The 25277-nt window shown below is 43.6% G+C and overlaps 1 protein-coding gene across 21 annotated transcripts in view; it reads left to right on the top strand.

Annotated features, from left to right (window-relative positions):
- TFDP1 (transcription factor Dp-1) overlaps positions 1 to 25277 on the top strand; it is a 439810-nt gene that overhangs the window by 275446 nt on the left and 139087 nt on the right. For all 21 annotated transcript variants that reach the window (XM_069204640.1, XM_069204648.1, XM_069204654.1 and 18 more), the window contains one exon: positions 16618 to 16784. In XM_069204640.1, the coding sequence (XP_069060741.1) occupies positions 16618 to 16784 (167 nt within the window). The remainder of the gene's footprint in view (positions 1 to 16617; positions 16785 to 25277) is intronic.

The following is a 25277-nucleotide window of genomic DNA, read 5'->3' as shown; positions in this document are numbered from 1 at the left end:
AAAAAAACAGAGAGAGAGCTTCAACAACGGAACCTTCTACATGGGGTTATGCCATCAGCATGTGTGCAGTAGGTGAAACAGTAGAAAGCTATCTAACTTTTTCTGCAACAAACAGTATCTACCAATCATCAGAGTCCCCCAATAGCTTGGGAACAGTTCAGCTTTAGAGTAAACATTTTTCCCCATTGTCTCTAGGCAGTGACAGTCCATATGTCCTCTCTACCCTATTGGCCTTACCATTGTTGTTGGCGGTAATCTGTAGTTTTTTTTCTTTGTCCTCAATAGCAACCAGATGGGTGCTCCAGCCTCTCCTTTTTAGGGTCTAGTGCACGCAAGAGCTCTTGCACCTGTTGTAATCTCTCTGTGGGCTTTTAACCAAAAATCAGTTTGGTTGGTTTGTGAGCTTGCCTTTTAAAATACGCTTCATTTCATTAGCGAAAGGCATGCACATGTCATGCCTTTTCCGATGTTTAGCCCTCTTCTACAGCACCAGTAAACTGAAAACATACGAGGCTCTGTGTTTTCTGAATGGCTTCTGCACTATTTCTTTTCATTTCCTACACAGTGTGATCTCGCTGGGCAGTAGCTGAGCGCTTTGCATGACATCGACCCTGTTACGTGGATAATTCTACTGTTGCCGGTTACGTGGATAATTGCACTGTTGCTGATACGTTTCACTGCTAGTGAACCTCTGTTTCCTTTTCTGTCTCCCCTTCACGCTCATGGCGACCGTTGGCTTGCATATGTTAAACTGTTTTACTTTTCATTATCAGTTTATGTGGCAAGAAAAGTCCGGTTAGGAGTTTACAATGCTAATATCGCTAATTCGAGCAAATACGAGACCCATTGCATTGCAAATGCTTGTTAGTCATGACAGCTGTACCGCTCCTGTTCTAGGATTTGCAGGCACTACCTTAAACAAATGTTCCAAATGTAGCACTGCATTTGAGAGAGGATGGTGTTGTTTCTTATCTTTGAGAAGCATAAAGAAGTTTGACTGATCAGGGAATCTCTTTGGCAGGCCTTTTCATTCAGAGTTCTAGAGAGGTAAGACTACTCTTCCAGTCTTCTAGTTCAAAGTTTTTTTTCATTCCTTCTATGTGCCCCCAACTGTTTCCCACCCCCCAGTTCTGTGTATCCCCATTGGAACTTGCCTTTTGTATTGACTTCATTGTTATCCAGCTAGGTTGATTCTTAAAACAATTCCAAAGTATACCCATACGAAAACTTGCACGGAATGCGATGACATACCAGAATTTGTAATTTGAGCCCTTTGTGTGGATGCCATGATATTAGATTATGTAAAAGGTGAAACACTATATAATACCGTATAAGTCTGATATTTGAAACAGATCGGCCCTTGACAAAGCCATATTATTCTGGGGTTACCAATCATAGAGGCACAGATTCAAGTCTGAAAGCAAGGATCGTCACTAGTATTTTGAAGTCAGTTATTGCGCAAAATTGATTAGTTTGTTAGTCATCTGTCATTTATTACCTTATTTTGATATCTGTGTCACTAGAGCTTCGGAGAATGCTTTTGGTGTCTGTGTGCTGGGAGCATAGTTCAAACACTTAGTGACATTTATTTTCAAGAACATTGGTAAGTTACTCTGGCTGCAAGCAATCTTGGGCTGGAGCCCTTTACTTTCATGTGGGCTCTAATGATTAAGTGCTCTTGGTAATATCTACTTCAAGAAATAATCGTTTTATGGATTTCTGGGTTTCAGTGTTAATGAAAGCAGCCAGATTTAAGGGGCTAGTTTACTGATGTAAATTGCTATAGACCTATTTAAATGTGTGTCCTTTCTTTTTGATCATTTTTTTTTATGTGAAGTGATTTAGTTTTTCTTTCCTGGTTTTAAGGTAATCTGTCAGGAGCATCATACTCCTATTTCTGATGGTGTAGCCTATAAAATGTGGTCGGAACAACGGTACTTTTCCAGTTTCACTTTTGAATCTGTTCTGTGTTTTGGATGAGGTACCTTTAGTGTACACATTTTCAGACTTATGGTATTCCAGGAGTAATTTTTGTTTCTTTGAGCTGTTCATTTCTTTCTTTTAAATAGATTGTTTATTTCTCCATTAATTATCGCTTTGTGAAAATACCAAGTCATTTCTGGTAGCTGGTCTAGGGAGGCATTACTGTCAGAGTAAGTCCTTATAAAAATCTTGATTTTAAATGTAAAGTCTTGGTTTCTAAGTGAAGTTGTTGAATCACCATCTTGATATGGGTTGCTCTTGGAATATTGAAGTTGAACGTGATTATGAGGGGTGCTTGGTCAGAAAGAATGATTGGACCTAGATTGAGATTGATTAGACGGTTGTGCAGTATTGTTGAAAAATAGGTACACAGTTGTTGAGTGTGATTTATTTGAGGTTTTAGGTTGGAGGAGTAAATTCTTCCTTGTCTGGGTAACTATTCTCCCGTTCTTCAGTTGAGCCTTTCCTATCAGTTATTTTCGGGAAAGGATAGGATCCCATGAACAAGGTAATATATTGAAGGATTTCTCTTTTTTCTTGTTTTCCCTATCTGAATTTCAGGTCTCCGGACACAAATGTATAGGTGTCGAAGGGGTTTGTGTGTGACCTAGATTTTTCTTTTTGGCTTGAGGAAAGAGTCTGTGTCCAATCGATCTGTTTAATAGTGGGGCTGTGTTTTTTTTTTTAACTAGGCGTATTTCCTGAATAAAAACAATGTCAGTCTAAATTTGCTGAGGTAAGAGAAAAACCTTGCTCCTTTTATTACTCACTACCTTTGCATTCCACAGTATGCATTATTAAATGAGGTTAATGAATAATTTTGTACTGTTGTCGAAGTAAGCCCTCCTAATTTTATTTTCGTTTATAGTGAGCTTTGGTTTCAGCATATATCTATTTGATCCTTTTCCGTTCTGTGCCTTTAAGTCCAAGTTGAGATTTTGTAATGGTAAAGCATATTGACAGATTCGTTTTTTTTAATTAGTGTCTTGTGCTCGCAATCTGTATGATATTTTTGTACTCATGATTTCTACTATGAAGGCTCTATTCCTGATTCACAGTATGACATCTTGTTCAAAGTTCCCATTGCAGGTGATCTGTTTATTTTAGGTACAACCCTTAAAACACAAATAAAACAAGTACATTAATAAATACACGTGAATTTTAAAACAGTAATACTGTAATGGTCATCACAAGTGCCAAGCCCAAGCAGTGCAGAGGTACTTCACAACAACCACCATTTTACTTTGTGAGGAATTCGGAATATCCATTCTCAGTTTAATATACAAAGTTTTGTTTAGGACAATAGTTACATTGTACAAAAGAGGCTAAAATTCCGGACACATTTATGCAGTTAAAGTCCTAGTCAGTTTGCCATGATGTGCAATAGACCTCTGCTTACCCTTAGACCACAGCTTATATGCTCATTTAATGACTGAGCACTGTCATGTGTGATCAAGGTGTGGTATTCCCAAAAATGTAAATTACCAATTTACCCAAGTACATCCCTAAGTACAACCTAAAAATGACTGAACCCCAGGCTCTTGTCCAGTATAAGAGGGGCCAAGTTTGGCAGAGAAGACAATATCCTTGATGCCCAATTCTAGATCTTTGGGAAGCTAAAGTGTAAGTCTGAGCTAACGTTTCAGAACCCTTTCTCATATAGATCTGCCATGTTTGACCCTAAAGTTCGGCTCCATAAGGAGATGCTGATCGAGCATTAATTGGCAAGATCATGTCTATTGCCCTTCATAAATATCAGTACTGTTTCAGCACCAAGCCAGGATGGTCTTATTGTGGCCCCTCTTATTTTGGCATGAAATAAAAAGAACATATGGTCACCTCATAAAATGGGGTCTGATTTATATAGAGTAGCTGGAACTTTGATGGGACCTTGAGTCTTGTCATTCTTTCGTCTGTTTTTTGCAGCTAGGATTTTATATGATGTGAAAGTCAATTGTTGCTGGTATCCCAGGAAGACTACAAAGTCTGGTCTATTCTCGGGGGTGCTCGCCAGTCTAGGTACCACCTTGAGAAATGAGTCCACAATCTTCAGAGATGTAAGCTTGAGGATTTGCAGAACACTGTTTTCTACTGTGTGCAGTGGTGTGCAAGAAGGTTTGTACTTACTTTGTGTTGGACTTTTCTTAAGATCCTGCTATTTAGTTTTCTTACTATTCAGTAAATCCTTGTACGTGCTCTACTACCTATAATTAATTCATCATTGTTTTTAAGACTATAAGTAACGATTCATTATGATGGAGATGTCTGATTGCAGATTCCTCATATTTTGAGTATTCCCCATGCATCAGGCTGGACCCTTTAGGGGTGGTCGATGTCATCTTGCAGCCAGGTGTCCCTCGACAAAAACTCTGTTTGCTGGCATGTGTGGCTGTAGATATACATGCTCTGCAATTACTGCATTTTCTTTCACTGTTTGGTCTGGCCTTGTTTCACCGAGCTCTCGGTTAAGACTGTCTTTTCGGACTCTTTCCGTTCAGGATCCACCACTTATGCCACTTCCATCCTTTGAATTTCGGAAGCAGGAATCCACGCACTCCGACAGAGAGCTTCTGGGCCTCACCTTTCAGGCCTCCATTTTCTTAGCTCATCAATCTCAAGAATGAACTCCTGATGGAACGGACTCTCTTCCTATTCTGCCTTGAGTGCCATGCGAAGTTCCTGTAGACTGGTCAACACAAGGTCTGTAACTTCTGTTTGTCTCCCAACCACAGAGAGGAGGACTGCGAGGCTTGCCAGTCTTTTAGATCCAAGAAAACTCTATGGGACCGCAGAGAAATGCAGCAACAGGAGATCGGGGGCACACCTGACATCTTCCAGCAACAAGATGTCTAGCTGGAGGAGGAAAAGGAGCTGCAAGAGGCCTCTGCGACTGAGGAGGAGGCCTTTTTGATCGAAGGATCAGAGTCCGACATAGACAGTCTTTGAGATGCAAGATCCCTCTCCAGGGCAACGTACTGTGAGTACAGACACCCCTGTTGTGCCCAAGAAACCACCACCTCCCCCCGAAGCAAAGACTACCGGGTCACCACTGCCATTAGGCCATGGTCGGCACCAAAAGACAGATTTGGATGCCCCACCATTCAGCTTGGCACCGAAACCCAAGCCTAAACTGACAATTTCGACGCCAAGCTGACCAGCTCCGACAGCCACAGGCTCCCAGTCTGCAACAACCATTGTGGTCCCGAACGTTTCAGCTCTGAAACATAAGAGTGCTTCGATGCCAGAAAAAGCGAAGACCACACCACCTTTGGAACCAAGCCCCTGGGGTGAGCCTATTCTCCATAAGATGAAACAGCATCTCAGTACTAAACAAAAACTCCATATTCAGCCACAGACTGGCAGTGCCTTGGTTAAAGCTGTTGTCACTTTGCCATCGAAGAGACAGCTTTCATTTGCAGAGTCTAAAGATGTACCTGTGCATTCTGCCAAAAAGAAGAGAGTGGATAAGAACTCTGCTAATTCACATCCTCCTCTTCCTGCCTCTTCTCCACCACCCTTACCTTCTTACTCTCAGGGGGACCCTCTTGACATTACCCCTCAAGGGTCCTCCCACTCTTTTACGCGTAATCAGGGAACAAGGGATGACACTTTAGATTACTCCCAACATACAGACCCTTGGTCAGCCCATGATGTTGATCCACACATTGATACTGACCCAGATCTCTACCCTTCTAGACCGTCTCCCCCAGATGATACCACATCTTTTCAAGAGCTTATTGGTAGGGCAGCCACATATCTGGTATCCTTGGATAAAGAGCCCATTGAGGAGGATTTCTTATTTGAAACCCTCTCCACCTCTCGCAGAGCAACACAGTACCTGCCAATGCTAAAAGGAATACTGAGACACTCAAACAACATTTTTTAAAGATCCAGCTAAGACACACATCATTACACCATGCATGCAGAAAAAATAGAAGGCTTCCCCCTCTGGTCCCATTTTTATTAGTGGTCCGTTACCACCGCTAGTAGTCTCCAGTGCCAGAAAAGAGAAAAATCTCAAGCTGCTAATACTGCTCCGCCTCCTGACAAGGAGAGCAAGCTAATAGATGCCTCCGGGAAACTGGTTGGAGCCCAAGCCGCCAAACACAGGTGTGTAGCAAATGCTGAAGGACTGTTAGCCAGATATGACTGAGTCCACTGGGACAAGATGGAGAAACTCCTCCAGTACCTCCTAGAGGAACATAGGAGGAAGGACCAGGACATAGTTAGTGAAGGACAACTTAATGCTAGCATCTTTCTATGCTGGCATGCATGTCTACGTATATAAGTTTCTAAACCGGAGGTGCAGCAAACCATACTAAATGTCTCCTATGATAAAGACCTCTGTGACCCTCAGGTCAATCAGGCACTTGGAAAAATGAAGGAAGACACTGAAGTTGCTAAATCAATGGGTGCCTTACAAACCCCTGCTGCACGTGGGTTCTTTCACTGGTCCTCATATAAATTAGGTTCTAAGAGCACATCCATGGATGCCTAGTCCTCCTATGATAAAAAGTCAAGGTCAGCAATCCTCCCCTAGCGTTTTCTACAGGCACATATAGAGGAAATAACAATAAAGGAATTGGCAAAACAACCTCACCACGTGGCTACTCTGCTGCCACAAAGCAGTGAGTTCTTCTCCTCCCCATCATAAACCCCCCCTCCCCCCGTGACTACTCAACACCTGTCTGGGGATATTTAGAGCAAATCCTCCCTGCTGGCAAAATAAAACATCAAATCAGTGGGTGTTGGATATTGTCCAAAATGGTTACTGTCCGGAGCTCATTCTCACACCTCCAAACATTCCCCCTTGCACTTTCTCCAGAACATCTAATTTTGCTCAAACAGGAAGTTTAGGCTCGCCTAAAGAAAGTAGCCATTGTACCCGTTCCTACACACCGTCAAGGGACAGGAGTATACTCCCTGTACTTTCTGATTCACAAAAAGAACTGGTTGTTAAGGCTGATTCTAGATTTGAGGCCGCTGAATTATTGCATCCTGTCAGAGCATTTTCACATGGTAACACTCAAAGATGTAATTCCACTCCTTCAGCAAAGCATCTTCCTTTCAGCACTAGACTTGAAGGACACCTTCTTTCTCATCTCTTTACACCCAGCACATTGCAAATACTTCTGCTTTGTGATGGTAGGAAAGCACTACTAGTTTAAAGTTCTTCCATTCAGAAAAACTACTGCACCATGAGGGTGTCCACAAAATGTCTTGCCGTAGTAGCAGCACACTTACACAGACAAAACATTAACGTTTTTCCATATTTTGTGATTGGCTCAGCAAAGCCTGCACGCTCACTCTTTGTCTACATCATATCCAAACTACCATAGACTTGCTTAATCAACCAGGCTCTTCCAAACGTGCAGCTGGGATTAACTTATCCCAGTGCTGCAACAATACAAAACTTTCAAACACAAATTTCGTGTTTTCACCCCGATCAACAAGTCACAGTCAGTTCTGTCATGAGACTACTGGGCATGATGGCCTCCTGCATCGTCATAGTGCCAAACTCTTGTCTACACGTGGATCCATTGCAAGAATGTCTAGCACATCAATGGTCTCAGTCACAGGGTCATCTGGAAGATCTAGTATTAGTAGACAGCTGCACCCATCAGTCTCTGCAGTGGTAGAACAAAGGGGTGGCCTTTCCCAGACCCTGTGCCTCAGGCCATAATAACAACGGATGCTCCACAGACAGGATGCAGTGCTCACATTCAGGCTCTCACAGTCCAGGGTCTCTAGGATTCCAAACACTGCAGTATGCACTGTGTAAGGAAATGCCTCCTTGGCATGGTTACCCCCTGACTTTTTGCCTTTGCTGATGCTATGTTTTGATTTGAAAGTGTGCTGAGGCCTGCTAACCAGGCCCCAGCACCAGTGTTCTTTCCCTAACCTGTACTTTTGTTTTCACAATTGGCACACCCTGGCATCCAGGTAAGTCCCTTGTAACTGGTACCCCTGGTACCAAGGGCCCTGATGCCAGGGAAGGTCTCTAAGGGCTGCAGCATATCTTATGCCACCCTGGGGACCCCTCACTTAGCACAGACACACTGCTTGCCAGCTTGTGTGTGCTGGTGAGGACAAAACAAGTAAGTCGACATGGCACTCCCCTCAGGTTGCCATGCCAACCTCACACTGCCTATGCAGTATAGATAAGTCACCCCTCTAGCAGGCCTTACAGCCCTAAGGCAGGGTGCACTATACCATAGGTGAGGGCACCAGTGCATGAGCACTGTGCCCCTACCGTGTCTAAGCAAAACCTTAGACATTGTAAGTGCAGGGTAGCCATAAGAGTATATGGTCTGGGAGTCTGTCAAACACAAACTCCACAGCACCATAATGGCTACACTGAAAACTAGGAAGTTTGGTATCAAACTTCTCAGCACAATAAATGCACAGAGGTGCCCCCTGAAACCTTAACCAACTACCCGTGTAGGCTGACTGGTTTTAGCAGCCGGCCACACTCTAGACATGTTGCTGGCCACATGGGGAGAGTGCCTTTGTCACTCTGTGGCTAGTAACAAAGCCTACACTGGGTGGAGATGCTTATCACCTCCCCCTTGCAGGAGCTGTAACACCTGGCGGTGAGCCTCAAAGGCTCACCCCCTTTGTTACTGCACCACAGGGCACTCCAGCTAGTGGAGTTGCCCGCCCCCTCCGGCCACGGCCCCACTTTTGGCGGCAAGGCCGGGGGAGATAATGAGAAAAACAAGGAGGAGTCACTGACCAGTCAGGCAGCCCCTAAGGCAACCTGAGCTGAAGTGACTCTGACTTTTAGGAATCCTCCATCTTGCAGATGGAGGATCCCCCCCAATAGGGATAGGAATGTGACCCCCTTGGGAGGAGGCACAAAGAGGGTGTAGCCACCCTCAGGGCTAGTAGCCATTGGCTACTGCCCTCACTGACCTAAACACACCCCTAAATTCTGTATTTAGGGGCTCCCCTGAACCTAGGAACTCAGATTCCTGCAACCTAAGAAGAAGAGGACTGCTGAGCTGAAAAACCCTGCAGAGAAGACAGAGACACCAACTGCTTTGGCCCCAGCTCTACCGGCCTGTCTTCCCCCCCCCTTCTGAAGAAACTGCTCCAGCGACGCTTTCCCCAGGGACCAGCGACCTCTGAATCCTCAGAGGACTGCCCTGCTCTAGAAGGACCAAGAAACTCCCGAGAACAGCGGCCCTGTTCACCAAAGACTGCAACTTTGTTTCCAAAGAAGCAACTTCAAGACAACTGGGTTTCCCGCCAGAAGCGTGAGACTTGCAACTCTGCACCCGACGCCCCGGCTCGACTTGTGGAGAACAAACACACCAGGGAGCACTCCCCAGCGACTACGAGACCGTGAGTAGCCAGAGTTGCCCCCACAGCGACGCCTGCAGAGGGAATCCCGAGGCTCCCCCTGACCGCGACTGCCTGACTCCCAGATCCCGACGCCTGGAAAAGACTCTGCACCCGCAGACCCCAGGATCTGAAAGATCGGAACTCCAGTGCAGGAGTGACCCCCAGGAGGCCCTCTCCCTTGCCCAGGTGGTGGCTACCCCAAGGAGCCCCCCCCCCCGCTGAAGAGACCCCTTGGTCTCCCATTGATTCCAATTGAAAACCCGACGTGTGTTTGCACACTGCACCCGGCCGCCCCGTGCTGCTGAGGGTGTACTTTCTGTGCTAACTCGTGTCCCCCCTGGTGCCCTACAAAACCCCCCTGGTCTGCCCTCCGAAGACGCGGGTACTTACCTGCTGGCAGACTGTAACCGGGGCACCCCCTTCTCCATTGAAGCCTATGCGTTTTGGGCACCACTTTGAACTCTGCACCTGACCGGCCCTGAGATGCTGGTGTGGTAACTTTGGGGTTGCTCTGAACCCCCAACGGTGGGCTACCTTGGACCCAAACTTGAACCCCGTAGGTGGTTTACTTACCTGCAAGAACTAACAATTACTTACCTCCCCTAGGAACTGTGAAAATTGCACTGTCTAGTTTTAAAATAGCTATATGTGTTTTATTTGAAAAGTATATATGCTATTGTGATTATTCAAAGTTCCTGAAGTACTTACCTGCAATACCTTTCATTTGAGATATTACATGTAGAATCTGAACCTGTGGTTCTTAAAATAAACGAAGAAAATATATTTTTCTATACAAAAACCTATTGGCCTGGAATTGTCTCTGAGTGAGTGTTCCTCATTTATTGCCTGTGTGTATGTACAACAAATGCTTAACACTACTCCTTTGATAAGCCTACTGCTCGACCACACTACCACAAAATAGAGCATTAGTATTATCTCTTTTTTGCCACTATCATACCTCTAAGGGGAACCCTTGGACTCTGTGCATACTATTCCTTACTTTGAAATAGTGCATACAGGGCCAACTTCCTACACACATCGACTAACTAAAACTTATTTCTGTTCTACTAGCGCTGAAAGTGTTTACACCTCAACTGACGAACAAAGTTGTCCTAATCCGCACTCGCATGTCAGCCAGGTATTATGTGCAGAAATGTGTGGGGGTCACATTCTCCACAGCTTTCTTGCCTATCTTAGAAGATCTGGCAGTGGGTCATTAGCCACATCATCCATCTACTAGTAGAACATCTTCCAGGGGCACAAAACAACCTTGCCAACCTCCTCGGCAGAATGCGGCAACAAGTCCACAGAGTGGGAACTCCACTCACAAGCCCTGTTCCCTTATTTTAAAACGTGGGGGTTCCCAGACATATACCTATGCGCAACACAAGAAAACACAAAATGCCCAAACTTCACCTCCAGGTTTCCACACTGCCTAAAGGCAGTGATCTATGGATGAACTGGTCAGGGGTATTTGCCTATGCTTTTCTACCTCTACTTCTCCCTCTCCTTCCATTGCATGTCCGAAAGCTCAGGCAAACATTCCTCACTCTGATTCTGGTAGCTCCCGCATGGTCCCAGCAACCATGGTTTCTCCACCCTTCTAGAACTATCAGTAGTTACTCACAAGAAGTTTCCCTTCAACCCAGACCATCCCACTCAGAACCATGGGCAAATCAGGGACCCAAATCCCAAGGAATTAAATCTTGTGTTATGGCTGTTGAGGTCATAGAGTTTGCATACCTTAACCTGCCTCAAGAATGCCTGGATATTCTTAAGAAGGCATGTAGACCCACCACTAGAGCATGTTACCCAGCAAATTGGAAACATTTTGTTAGCCATCGTTGGTCCAAACACTTGGACCCTTTCAAAGTCACAGTGCAGAATATTCTTTCCTACCTTCTTCATTTGCAAAAAGCAAACCTGGTGTGTACTTCCATGAGACTTCAACTGACCGCCATAGCTGATTACTTTCAGAAAAGACAGCATCTTTTCCTTTTCGAAATTCTAGTCATCAGCACATTCATGGAAGGACTTAAGCGAGTGATTCCATGAAGGACACCCCCAGTACCTTCTTGGAATCTTAATATTGTACTTACAAGACTCATGTGTCCTACTTGTGAGTCTTTACATTTGTGTGCGCTTCAGTTTTTATCATGGAATGTGGCATATATTTAGTCACTATCACTTCACTTAGGAATGTTAGTGAGCCCCAGGCTTGAACACTTTTTCCAAATACAAAAGAATCAAGTACTTCTGCGCACCAACCCTAAATTCCTACCAGAGATGCTATCTCAATTCCTCCTTAATCATTCTATCGAATTGCCAGTCTTCTTTCTGCAACTAGATTCTGTTCCTGAAAGAGCTCTTCACGCTCGGGATGTTAAGACAGCGCTCATGTTCTACATTGATAAAACTAAAACCTTTAGAAAGCAGAAACAAGTCTTTGTTGCTTTTTTCACCACCTCACAAAGGAAACCCTATATCTAAAGCCAGCATAGCCAGATGGATTATTAAATGTGTCCAGATTTACTATGCTAAAGCCAAAAGACCATTACCTATTCCTCATAGAGCACTAGAAGCAACCATGGCCTTTTTAGGAAATATTCCCCAAGCTGACATATGTACGGCAGCTACATGGTCCACACCACACACCTTCACCAAGTATTATTGTGTGGATGTCTCTTCATGCCAGCAATCAAATGTAGGCCTGACAGTGCTACATAAACTTTTGCAGACCACTGCAAAACCCACAGGTTAGCCACTGCTGTTTCGGGGACACTGATTTACAGTCTATGCAGGGCACGTGTATCTACAGCCACACGTGCCATCAAATGGAAAATGTTACTTACCCGTAAGCGTCTGTTCATGGCATGTAGTGCTGTAGATTCACAAGCACCCACCCTACCCACCGCACACCTATTGCTGTTGCAGTCTCTTTACTATGTTACTTGTATACATTGGTATGGACATTGGTTTTACTCTCACACTGCACTCCATTCTCACCTGCCTGTGGGATAATAATCTAACAGTGGACTGGATGCCTGTGCACATTACCAACAAAAGGAGGAGTCACTACACCTCATGACTCAAGACTTTTTGAAGAATAACATCTTGCAACCTTCCGGACCCAACACTAAATGGAGAAGTATGCAAAGGGGTGAATCTACAGCACTTCATGCCACAAACAGATGCTTACTTGAGGTAAATTTGTGACTTGGTGCAGTCTCAGCAGATTGACCACCTCCAGGGAAAAGTTATCTGACATTTTGATGTTTGGTTTTGTGTCTCCTCTATGGCTTCTTGCCCTTAAGACCGTGTTCCTTGCAACCATAAAATTAGAACATTAGGTGAGTGGGTTTCAAGCTGTCTTGCAGCAACACCTACTCAACCATTTATCACTGTCTTCCCATTAAAAAACTGCCTCTGCAGACGCAAGCATCCTTCATGCTGAAACATGTGACACCGTTCCATGTTGGTCACCATATCATCTTACCAGCATTCTTTGTTCTGTCTCAACCCTCGGAAGGGAGGAGAGACTCGAATTGATTAGACCCAAAAGAGCACTGAGCTTTTACATTAGTCTTACCAGAGAACACTGGGTGGACGATCAGCTGTTTTAGAGGTTTGCCAAAACGAAAAAGTCTCTGGCATGGGCAGGGAAAATTCTATTGGATCATTTTTAACTCTCCTGCCAAACAGGAGCAAACACAAAGTCTTATCCCATTTGGTGGGACCTTTAAAAGTGTTCCTGCCAGCTTGGAGCATAATTTTGATCTGTTTCCCTGCCACACTGATGCAGGTAGAGAAACAGATCAAGACATTGCGCACAGTCAAAGCGAACAGCATAAATAGCTTCTCCCTCCATGGAGCTGGCTGTGTCTGCAGGGACCCTAGTATTCCCCCTGCAGCCCCCAATGGCAGCATGGTGGGTGGCCTGGGTGGGCACCCACCTTTTAATTGATGTGAGCCCTGGGGGATGGGGTTCCAATGGCAAAATAGGACTTGCAGAGGAGGCCCCACTCCTCTTTAAAAAAAAAAAAAAAATACAGCCCTGGGAGATTAGGTCCCCAGGGTCATAATAGGCACTGGTTGGGAGCACGCACATGCCTCAACCCCCCAAATTAACATATATCTAGCCCTGGGGGATGTGGTTCCCAGGCCCATAATAGGAGAAAGGGCCATGCAGCCCCTCCCCTTTAAAAATAAATAAATCCTGCAGTGAGGGATAGGGCCTTTAAAATAAATAAGGCTATGAGGTCCCCAAGACCAAATGAGGGTCTGGGAGTGGGGCTGTGCCCCCCTTTAAAATAAACAATAAAGTCCCTGGGGTTGGTGTCCCCAGGGCATTAATAGGCTTGGGGAGGTGGGTGGGGGATCCACAGAGATACTCCTACGCCATGGCCATGTGGCAAAGGTGCAAACCCCTGCCATGGACGACCGAAGGCTGAATGCGGTGTGGGGTTATCTGACTGCAGTCAAACCCGGCCACACACAGCGTGGGTTTGGCAACCTTTGGTGTGTGGGGGTGATTTGCTACAGCCCTATGGTTGGTTCACTTGGAGTTAGAGTTCCTGCGCCATGGTCTGGAAGCACTCCAGCCTGCCGAAATTTCCTTTCATTGTCATGAGACTTCTCCATGTGTTGAAGCTTCTCTGCAAAAACTCGTAGATTCATGGCAGTGGTGCACATGAACGATTTGAGTGATTAAACCTTTGTTATAATATATGGAGTTTACTTCATAGGCGGAAAGAAAATCATTCTATGTAATATTATTGAAGTAGACTGCACTACAGAAATCCTTTTAAGCAATTGGCTTCTATGTGCGTAGAGCGGAGAAGGTGGATCTTTAATCAGTTTTGGAGTCTGATTGGGGAGTTGTTTGCAAACCTTTCTTCCTGTGATTCTAGTGTTTGGTAGTTCACATTCCTTCTTTTGCCTTCCTGGGAGTTTTCCATGAGTCTAAAGCGTGACAGATTCCTGTGCTGTTAATTGTTTTGCTCTTTTTACGTTGGCTGCCTTCTTAATTTTTATTATTTACTTGTTTCTCAGGCTTTATTTTCTCAGGACACTTATTTCTTGTTTTAAGTAAGTTATTCGTACTGATTTTTCATGTAATAACTCGCAATGCTTAGTGTCCGTGTGCCTCAGTGATTATTTTTCATTGGTCGTTCTGTTAGTATACTCCTGCTTGATATTGTTTTAATCATTTAAGGACTCCTTCCCAAGAGTTGTACGGGAATAAGCCAAATGTACTCCATTGAGCTGCTCTGTTTCCTGAGTGTCTGTGTGTGGTGCTCCTTTTTATCGAGGGATGCTGCTGTATTTCTGCTTTTTCTTGCACCATTCTAGTTTGCACATGAGTATTTGGTGTTTCTTTATTTGATACACTTCCTCCTTGTATTCCTTCTGTGGCTTCAGGTACTCCACACATAAGTTGCGTATATCACTTTATTTGGTGGACCTTAAGGTATCTGATGTAACTATCACAGTAGTTGTAATTATATTTATGCCATGTTGAGTGTCCTCGTGAGTGCTGAGCAGTCTTGTCTATGTGCTCACAGTGGAGTACACCCCAAAGGCTGGTGTGGTAAGCCACTATGAGAAAGGCATGAAAGGAAGGGGGTGAGAAAACCCCAGTTCCCCCAAAACGCTAATCCGGTCATGCCACTCACCAATCCCCCTGACCCCCCAAATATGTTGTATCAAGATGCCAGCGCTGTTTGGTTAGGGAGAGTCTCCTAAACAACCCCAAGCGTGTGCTGCGATCCCATGACCAGGCCTCTGGCAGGTCCCAATCTGGCTGTTCACTTTCAGGGGCGGGCCATTGCTGCAATCAGTCCTGGTATTCCACAACACACATACACACACAGCACATTCAGGGGTGTATTGGGCTGAAGCAACGGCTCCCAGGCCTGTTCCACTTCCAGGCCTCCGGGTCTGGGAACTCACTCTAGCTATACAGTACCTCTCCTCCTACTGTGAAGTCTCCCTCATGGGGACAGCAAGCCATCCCGTCAGTCCATAGAAGCCAAGAGCCATCCAATCCATGCACCACAGCACCTCACTAGCCCGGTCCGTCCATGCAGATACCATTCGGTGGGATTTCAGTGTGGCAGGAATGAATTTTTGACTGACGTTGATTAGCTGCACCGCACCACACTGCACCCCTCACCAACTAACCAAAAATGAAGCTGTAGAGAAGACAGTCTGCCATCTTGGCCGTGCTCCATTGGTTCTCAGAATTTTGTTTACACCCCCTTTTGACTTTGTTCATAGACTGGTCAAGTGGTTTATTTTCTCTCAATGTGAAAGTATTCCTCACAGGGTGGTATTTTAGTATGCAAGGCAATTTGTTTGGAGGCATTATAATCTGCACTTTTGCATTCCAGGCTGTCGTATCTCATGTTTGTATTTGCTTACCATCTCAAATAAAAATGCTGCACCGAGGTCCTATTACTTGTACATATGAATTTTTGTGCTTGGTACTGTGGCAACTGTTTTCTGCAGGGATTCTTGAAGTCGTCATAATGTACCTTATCAAGAGGACTACTGTGGCAGGAGTTTCAGAATGCCGATTAGAGACCAAATTTAGGGTCTGGGAAAATTGCTGATGTGCTTGCACCTGACTTTAAACTGTGATGTTAGTGAATTGAAGTTTGTAAATAGATAATAGACAATTTGCCGTGACACTGAAACCTAAGGGTTTAAGACCCAACTGGCAACGGAGGACTGCTTGTGAATGACGAGGGTTGGGAAATCGAATGTGCGGCAGTAACTCTGCTGTTGATGACAGTGCTGTGGAAGAGTGAGAGTAGCTATGATTGGGCATGCGAAAGGCAGCATTGCTAAGTATATATTGCTTGTTTCTGGATCCCATAATTAGATCAATTTGTGTTATTGAGAATAATAGCTGACATGGCAAGCATTTTTTTTTTATTCTTTTTTTTTTAGATGAGTACTATAAGTAATATGACAGCTTAGGTAGTTTCAGTTGATTCAGTAGGAAATTTCTGTCCAGCTCTCATCTGTTCTTGTGTTGTGTTCAGATTGCCTTGTGATCCCTTGATAATAAACAGGTTGTGGCCCATATGTATAAGCAGCGTGATGATGAACAAACTCTTAAATATTGATTAGCATCACAAAATAATACTATACACATGTAACTTAATTCAATAGATTTAGTAATTGTATTCGTTTTTGTCTGGCACTTAATTCAGTTTTTACTAGTCTTATAAAGATGAATAGTCAAATTGATAAAGTGTAAATTTCCTTTCCAATTTCTAGATTTGAATACCTTTTTAATTTTGACAATACGTTTGAAATCCACGATGATATTGAAGTATTAAAGCGAATGGGAATGGCTTGCGGGCTGGAATCTGGGAGCTGTTCTGCAGAGGATTTGAAAATAGCAAGGAGCTTGGTGCCTAAAGCTCTCGAACCATATGTAACAGGTCGGTTTTCTGTTTTCACAGAGAATTTTATTGTAAATCCTTACACAGTTTATGTATGCAGTAATCTTGTAGATAAAAATCTCTCTGAAGGTTAAGCAGATAATTTGGTGGTGTTAAGAGAAGCCGGTTAAACTATTAGGAAAATATTATGCACATATTAAGAGTATAAATTGTAATGAGTGATAAGATGCTATTGCAAATAATTTTTGAAGATCCTGTATATTTTTTTTTTTTTAAATGCTGCTAAATTGCAGTCAAAGAAATTTCACGCCCATTTTAATTACAATGAAGGTCAATACTTTTTTGATTTAATTTTACACAGACCTTTAACTATAGGAATCCTTTATACTCAACAAATATTTTAAAAAGAAAATATTTAAAAACTTCTTTCCCAAAGCTGTTAACAATCTGAAAGTGAAAACAGAGATCAAGATTTTATGATATACCTTAAAAATGTTGCAATACATTTCTATAGATTACTAAATAAGTTAAAAGCCATTGTGATTGGGTGAAAACTTCACACCTTAAGAGTACATGCAGAACTGTTAGGTTTTTCTCCTTTATTTTTGAAGTTTGCACATCATTACTCTAGGGATAATGTAATTGTGTCACAAGTTTATGCCTAGCCTCATGCATCTGGATTCAAGGTCCAGATCTTATTTGTAAACACTACTTATCAATTATTCTGATGGATATTTTTAACCGCAGGTTCCCAGATCTCATTGGGCTCCATACCAGACCCCGTTTAAAAAAAATATAATTTATATTTTTTTAAACTGTACTTCCTTGCACCAGTAGGTGGCTTTGTTCTATGCTCCAGGCCCAACTTTTGACAACTTCCAAATTTCTACAACAGGGTTCTAGGGAACAATGTCCCCACCAAAAAGGACTGCTTTCAAGCTGTGCTGAAATGGCCAGAACCACGTGTCTTAAGTTGTGTCCCAGATATACCCGTATATACACAAAGGCAGGTGGGAGACGAACCTTTGTTGCCAAACATAAAAGGATCTTATGAAAAATCCACTTTATGCTTAAAGCCTTCTAGTAATGCAGTTGACAAATAAGAGCAAGAAGACTAAGCGAGCCTCAACCCTTTCCTACCACTCGAAGTCTAGGTTGAAGGCGCTAGGTCATCAGGATAAAGATCATATGTCTACAGTACCACCTGAGTCTGACCCAGCCATACAGTTGATCCTAGTGTGCCTGGAATTTCCTGGGCCAACTCCATCAGCAGTTAGCCTTCAAAGAGGCCATGCTACAAAGCTTCAGCGACATTTATGGATCACTCTGGTATGCCTTTGAGGCCCATCACCTCCAGCTGGGCCTCATTAAACTGCAGGGGGACTCCAGTTGGTGAGTCAGCACCCAACACCATTTGCCCTCTCATGACACTTTACCAGATTCACACCGTCCCCTGTCTTCCCCTCTGCACCGGCAAAATGGTCCTCACTCGCTAAAGTTCTGGTCCCAAAATAGACCTCTGACCCTAAACCGATGTCTGCTTGCTCCAGGTCCATATTCTGCTACAAGATCACAAAGGCACAACCAGGGGGTTACGCAACCTGGATCTAAACTAAGCCCTCTGCCAAATTGCCAGTACTATCAGAGGCTCGAGACTCTTTATATCTGATTGTGATCCAGTGCAAGACGTACCTAATGTCCCTCAGGACACTGATGATGGAGAGATGGTCAGTCTATTTCTTCCTCATTGTACTAATGGCTCATTAGATTTGGACCACCAAAACGAGGATGAACTACACACAACATTTGAAACCGAGCTAAACCATTGGTGGCCTTGACCACCAGAGGAAGAAAGTGCCTTGTTTCCAGTGGTGGTTCAAAGGGTACATGAATTAGACTTGCAATTGCCCGCTGTTGAGACAAGGACAGATGTGCTGAATGAGATTTCTTTGTCATGGCTGGCCAACTGAGCCATTACTGCATTTCATTTGAAGCCCTTAGTGATGCCCTAATAGTGACTTTGCCCAAAGGCATTCTTATGCCCTACGGTCACACACCGGCTCTCGGTGACCCAGACTTATTTAACTGATTATTCTACACCAGAAAGCCTCATAGTTCTGGCATCATTAAGACCGTGTCATAGACACTACTAATTTCATAATTATAGCTATTGGCACCTGTGTTGTGAACGGACTTGAATGTGATCAACGTGCAAACGTCCCTAGTTGACCGGCACTTTAATGGCTCCAGGCTGTTTGATGACAAAATGGAATCGGCCACCGCGTTGTGATTCCCAGACCACTTAAGCCTGTGCTGTTGCCCCCCAGTCATGCTACCACCTCTGAAGGACCCCCTGTTTTAGCAACAGGGCAGTGACCCTGCTTCATTCTTCACAACCTACCCCTCCGTGAGTGGAAATGGAGCAGCAGTAATAAAAATTGTTGTACTTGCCAACTAAGGTGGTTGATGTCTTTCTTCATTTGATGTTGTGACAAATTTAGTAGCCCAAATCCACTTGTCCTCAAGAAGGCAGACTTTATTTTTATTAGTTTTTTTTCTTTTTGTTCTTCCATTAGCCCAGCAACAACTGGCAGAGACCGCGTTGAAAAGTTAATAATCAACCCTGTCGGCCTTTGGGTGTTTACCGGATGAATTCTCATTTAGTCTGATTGTCATGCATTACATAAAGCGATGTGTCAATAGGTTTCAAGCAGTTTGTGATGCCACAACAGATTTTTAAGTTGATCTTTCTGTTCTTCGTGTGCATGCCCTGTGAGGCAGTGAACAGCTGTTCTTTAAGACTTTGTTCTTATTGCAATTAAGACTGCACTTTGAGTAAGTAAAATACAGGCAGTTTCAGTTCAACCACCCTTTTCCACTTACTTTCTGTTCACATTGGTAAGATGACGAGGATGGCCTTCTTACTGAAGGTTATGACTCCCTTCCATGTTAGCCAGTCGTTATACTGCAAGTTTTTTGCTCTACCTCCCACCTAAAAAGAGGAGGAGAGGCTCCATCGTCTTGACCCTCAGAGGTCTCTGACCATTGACTGTCCCACTTTCACTTGAAGAATCATTTTTTGTCAACTTCTCCAGGGAAAGAAAGGGAAGGCTGTGCAAAAGAGGACCATGTCAAGATGGATAGCCCTCTGTATAAAAATCTGCTTTGCGCTAGAAAAGTTAACCCATGAACATTTACAAGCATAGTCCACCAAGGGTTCCACAACACCATTGCTGTGCGGTATGCCTGTTTTGGACATCTGCCAGGCTGCCAGTTGGCATCTGTGCATATGTGTATAAAACACTGTTGTCTTAACATCTAGGGCCAGCAGGTAAGGCCTTTGCCCACTCGTTTCCGCAGACCTGGTGCGATTCCACTCCCCTGCCCAACCAACTTCGAAATAACTTATATGGTATCTATCCTAAAGTTAAAGTATCTGCAGTTAGAAATGTTTATCACAAGAAAAAGTTACTCACTTATGGTAATGCTCTTTCTGGTGGATATCCTATCTAACCACAAATTCCTCACTGCCTTCCCACCTCCTTGTTCTGTGGTGTGGCCTCTTTGACATATAAAAAGTTCTAGAGTAGAGTGCTGCACACTGCCTTAACAAATTGTTCAAAGCTTCATGTTTGAGTGTGCACAAGGAGAAAGTTGATGAAACTGTCCACTTAGGGGTAGGGAGTTTATGTGGCTCCACATTCACTTCCTGGTTGGTCCGTAGCCAGTGCATAAACCTCCCAACACTTCCAGCCAGTGCACTGAAACAATGCTACAAAAATCTCCAGATCATCTCTGGCACCTCGGATATTCTAAAGTGGAAACGACTGCAGGTAGGTAAGTATTCCCCAGAAAGACCTTTACCTTGTTCTTTTCCTGCTGTGGATTCAGCATCAACCTTTCAGATATTTGTAATGAGACTGTTTTGTTGCTACTCATAACCAGGCTTGCAGCTAAACTTGACTGATCTGCAATGGTTGCATAATGGTATTGCATAAATAGTGTAAAGGTTTTTCTGTAATCTAGTGTTGAAAGGGTGTAGGTTTAAATTGCAATGCTATAAAGTAGATTTGTAATGTTTGAACTTTTCCTTTAAGTTAGCTAGAACTATTAATTCTTAATGTAGTATTCCATCACCAAGTGTTCAAAACCTCATCCAATCAATAAGAAAATACAGCCTCCAACGGTCTGTATTTGCCTACAGCAGTTTCTGTCTAGCACCAGATATTTATCTAGTCCTTCCTATGTTCTACTAGATGAATCTAACCACATCTCACAAGTAACACATACACATTTCAATAAGTCATTGATTATAAAAGAAATATATCAGCCAGTATTCAGCAGCGTTTTGTAGAAAAAGCGCACCCTTACTGGTTACATATCCGTCAATCAGAAGCAGGTGCTACTAAACAGATGTAGGTGATTTATCCATCTGGGTTACTACCACCTGTAAATAAAATAATAAATGTTGTCAGTTTGGTTTGGGGCATTCAGATAGAAGTAACACATGCCTATGTCAAAATATATGTAACCGTCTCAGAGAAAGATTTGTTCTACTGCATTGTATCTTTCATACTCATTTGCTTATATCATTCGCAATCATCAAAAAGTAATAAGGTTCTATATTCGGTGATGCGCACCTCTGACATCCTCAGTTTCTGTGATATTTCTTATCTGATAGACCTCTAGCCACAGATTTCTTACCTTAGAATTATCCCAAGGTGTCAATCTGGATCTGGAAATTTTTCATGAGCAGTACCCCAATGTGCCAGTAGGTGGCATTGTTTAGCTTCATGTTGCGTCTTCGGCATCGTCTGCACTGGAATTGATGTGCACAATGCCTATATAGGCACCACCCCAGCACACTGATGTTAGTTTTTTTCTTTTCACGCCAGTCAGCACAGATCCAGAGAGAGCTCCCCCATTCATTTGTTGACTGACTTTAAAATAAAAAAAACATGTATTTGAAGAAATCTTTCTCCCAGTGTGGCAATGATGTCCTCTGGGGAAGGCTTCAATTAGCTTTGCCCTTCACTGGCATCCGTCTGCGATGGACCCGCCTCTTTTTTGCCTTTGGTGCCTGAAGCGCAACCCCCAACGTGAAGACCTGCATCAACCTCTGTGCCATGTACTCAAAGGCCCTGAGGGAGCAGTCCCTCAAACTTCTTGCAGCTCGAAGTGCAACCCCGCCTGGTCTTGATTCCTGTCGAGAAGAAGGTCCCATGATAGGTCACTGAGCCATCTGTCTTCGTCAAGGTCATCCAGGTATTTGTATCGGTCATATAAGAAAAAGAAAAGTAACAAGTCAAAGAGGTCTTTGACTTCACCCTGTCTGTCAGTCATCCTGTCATAGTTTGACTGCTAGTTTAGGGATGACAGTACTTATGTTTGTAGGTGACTATGCCTGTCCTACAACAAGTCGCAACTGTAGTCCCAGTCTTTCCTGCTCACTAGCAGTACCTCACCAACAACTCAAACAGGCAAAGGTGATTTGTGGTAGCCTACGCGCATGGACACAGAAGTATGACATCTCAGGGAATGTCGTGGTTAAACTGAGATTACCCCTTTCTCACAGATATTATATATCTCAACCAAACACAGGCAATAACGAAGATGCAGTAATGTTTCAATAGTTTTTATTCAACATAATGCGGTAAATCATATTGGTTGCAATGATTAGGATAATGAACAGTACAAGAGATAGAATTGTAAAGGCGAGGCTCATGAATATGAAGACCCCCACCATCTTGTATTAGCATAGGAAGACATGAAGCGTATCATATGTCCGTGTACCCTATCATAATAGGCCTAACTTTCTACCTAGAGGAGAGCTGGATATGTTAGACCTAATCTGCCAATGCCATGTCCCTGGAAGTAACCCCCAACCCTGGTTACCTTGAATGAGGTCTCAAGCTCTGACTTCGGTAGAACACAAAGTCCGGGTCAGCGTCAAGTCGACACGCAGCATCAATAGCAGCGATGGTATCTGGTCGCAATCCCTCTGATTATATGTCTAAAGTGTGATGTATTTATATAGATCTATTTGGATCCCTGATGTAGGTTGTTCCAAAACAATAGATAACGCCTCATGCTTGGGATGGTAATTTCTAATGTGAGCTCCTATAGTTTGTTTGTCTTTGTTGTATGAGTTGACGCCTTAGCGAGGTGACACTGATAACATAACTCTAAACAAAAAGGGCCTAACTATAAACACTGCAGTCATCTTAGAAGATTTAATTAAATGGTCTAAGAAAGAGCAAGCTAAGTAGGTTTTAAAGGTCACTAGGTGACTGGGCACAAGTCTGCAAGCAAAAAGCTAAGCTAACTCCTGTTATCCCATTAAAACATACTAGGATTCACTACACCCTCCCCATTGCCGTAACAAGTATGATGCCAGTACTGGCCGCTACCGAAGGCGTGGTAATACAAAAGCTAAAAAGCTCCTCTGAGCTAAAAGCAAAGCAGAAAAACCAAAGTTAAAAACATATTTAAAAATGGAACATTCTAAACATATTAAAGAGACTTAGTCAACCATGGCAAGCACAGCAGGCCAAAGTTAATCATTGTGGCGTGGAACTATAGTCATGATCTTGAAGACTAGCTCCGAAGTCACCTTGCAAAAAGTCATAAAAAAACGAGGCCAAATCGTCTGATGTGAGATCGATAACTTGGGTGGATGGATTCACAGAGCAAAAGTGCGCAATAGTTTTAAGTGCGGGTCAACCTGCGCCAGTGCCTTTGTCCATAGATGGTAGAACCAACTCTGAGTGTTCATAAGTGGCCTCACGGGTCAGCCTTAGTCTCATGGGGCACGACCGTGTATGAACCCTCATGGAGGACATCAGCAGTTCTGGGTCCACAGGAGATACTGGCAGGACGGCAATACACACAGTTGGCAAATGTTCAAAGTAGCACCAAACGCAGCGAAAGACCGGCTGCACGCACCAGAGGAGTGGTCGAAATGACAATGACCAATTCCACTCTAGTTCCTCCAGCAAGGAAACATCGAAGATCTGAACCATGCGTTCACGGCACAGTTGTGCTGGTGGCAGTTGCTCCATCGCTCCGTGTAGCTGTAAAGAGAAAACCACTGCGAATCGGGAAAAATAGCAACAGTATTCAGCCAAATAATGCCAAGATTATAGGAAAGCCACCAAACACACTTGAAAAGAGTGAATGGATGGCCGATGGGATGACTCTAAAGATAGCCTGGAAGATGGAAACAAATCCAGACCCAACAGCCTTAAAGAAGTGGACAATCCCAGTAGTGCTTGAAGCATTGAATATTTGGGATACCAGCTCACCAAAGTGCTTGGGGAAGTTGGTATTTAATAGTTATTGTATCTCGGCTGATGATCTCGCAATCTGCATCGCCTACGTCTCTAACGGATGTCAACGCGACCTGTTTCTGAAACAGTAGCACCTTTAGTCTACTCAGCTTGTCATAATTCACATTAATAGTATCAATGTGAGGCCACATTTCTGATACTTTTATCTAGTTTGGGGGGAGATAAAACATGTCCTCAAACCGACGACCTTCGAGACCGAAATTGTGTAGGCAATGCCCAGTCGCATACCACAACAGCTTTGATCGCTCAGCACCACGTAACTGCCATTGGTAAGTACATGAAATGCTGGTCGAATCAGAGAGACAGGACTACCCTTAAGAAAACAGGCCAAGTTTGCGACCCCGCATTGCAGTGGCCGTGATGGGACACCTGCTTGCAAATCATAGAATGACCAGCAGTAGTCTCGCAGTCGCTTCAAGACTTCTGTTTCGCCGTTCAGACATTTATAATCAAAAGGCAACTCCCACTTTTCCTTAATATAGCTATCACCCAAATTTGGCTCATACCTGCCCACAGCAAGATTTTTCAAGCACTGCGAAAAACGAAAGGTGGATATGGGCAGATTAATAATGCCATGTATAAGCCAGACAGTCGAAGGACTCTCAGCTATCGTAAAAGGCAACTTTTCCATCTTCTCTATATGAAGCATGGTGAAACTCGCTTCTGTTTTAGCCATTGTCTGTTTCTCGTAGAAATTAAAAGCAGCAAACAGTTCACTACCGTTAATGTACCTCGATGGAACACGGCCATTTTTCAATATTTGTAACATCCAACCAAGCTACATGATAGAACGCAGCTGACTTTGTCCATGGTATAAACGGGACATGTCTGACTGAATAATATCAGTCATAGATGACACTATATTCGTGAGCGAATAAATTATTTTGGACAGGGTGTTCATGCCGTTATCGACAACTGCCAAAGTTCTTTCTATATTTTCCAAATTTATCTGCCTTAAGTGCGCAACAATATTTTCCTTAGAAGCCGCTGCACGCTTAAGGTAGATTGCTATCTGAGAAAGTTTCCATATCTCATTATACATCGCATATACAAATCTTTTAGAGCGCTGTTTCCTAGGACCCAACAAGGAGTCTTGCAAGTCTATATTTTCAGAAAGTGTGTTCAGGTGTTCTTTAACTGCGGCTAACATGTTAGGTTGTACCCATTGTTTGACACAGTTTAC

Source organism: Pleurodeles waltl, chromosome 8 (assembly GCF_031143425.1).
Source record: "Pleurodeles waltl isolate 20211129_DDA chromosome 8, aPleWal1.hap1.20221129, whole genome shotgun sequence".
NCBI lineage: Eukaryota > Metazoa > Chordata > Amphibia > Caudata > Salamandridae > Pleurodeles > Pleurodeles waltl.
Note: the sequence above shows the minus strand (reverse complement) of the source record. Positions and strands in the feature narration are given on the sequence as shown.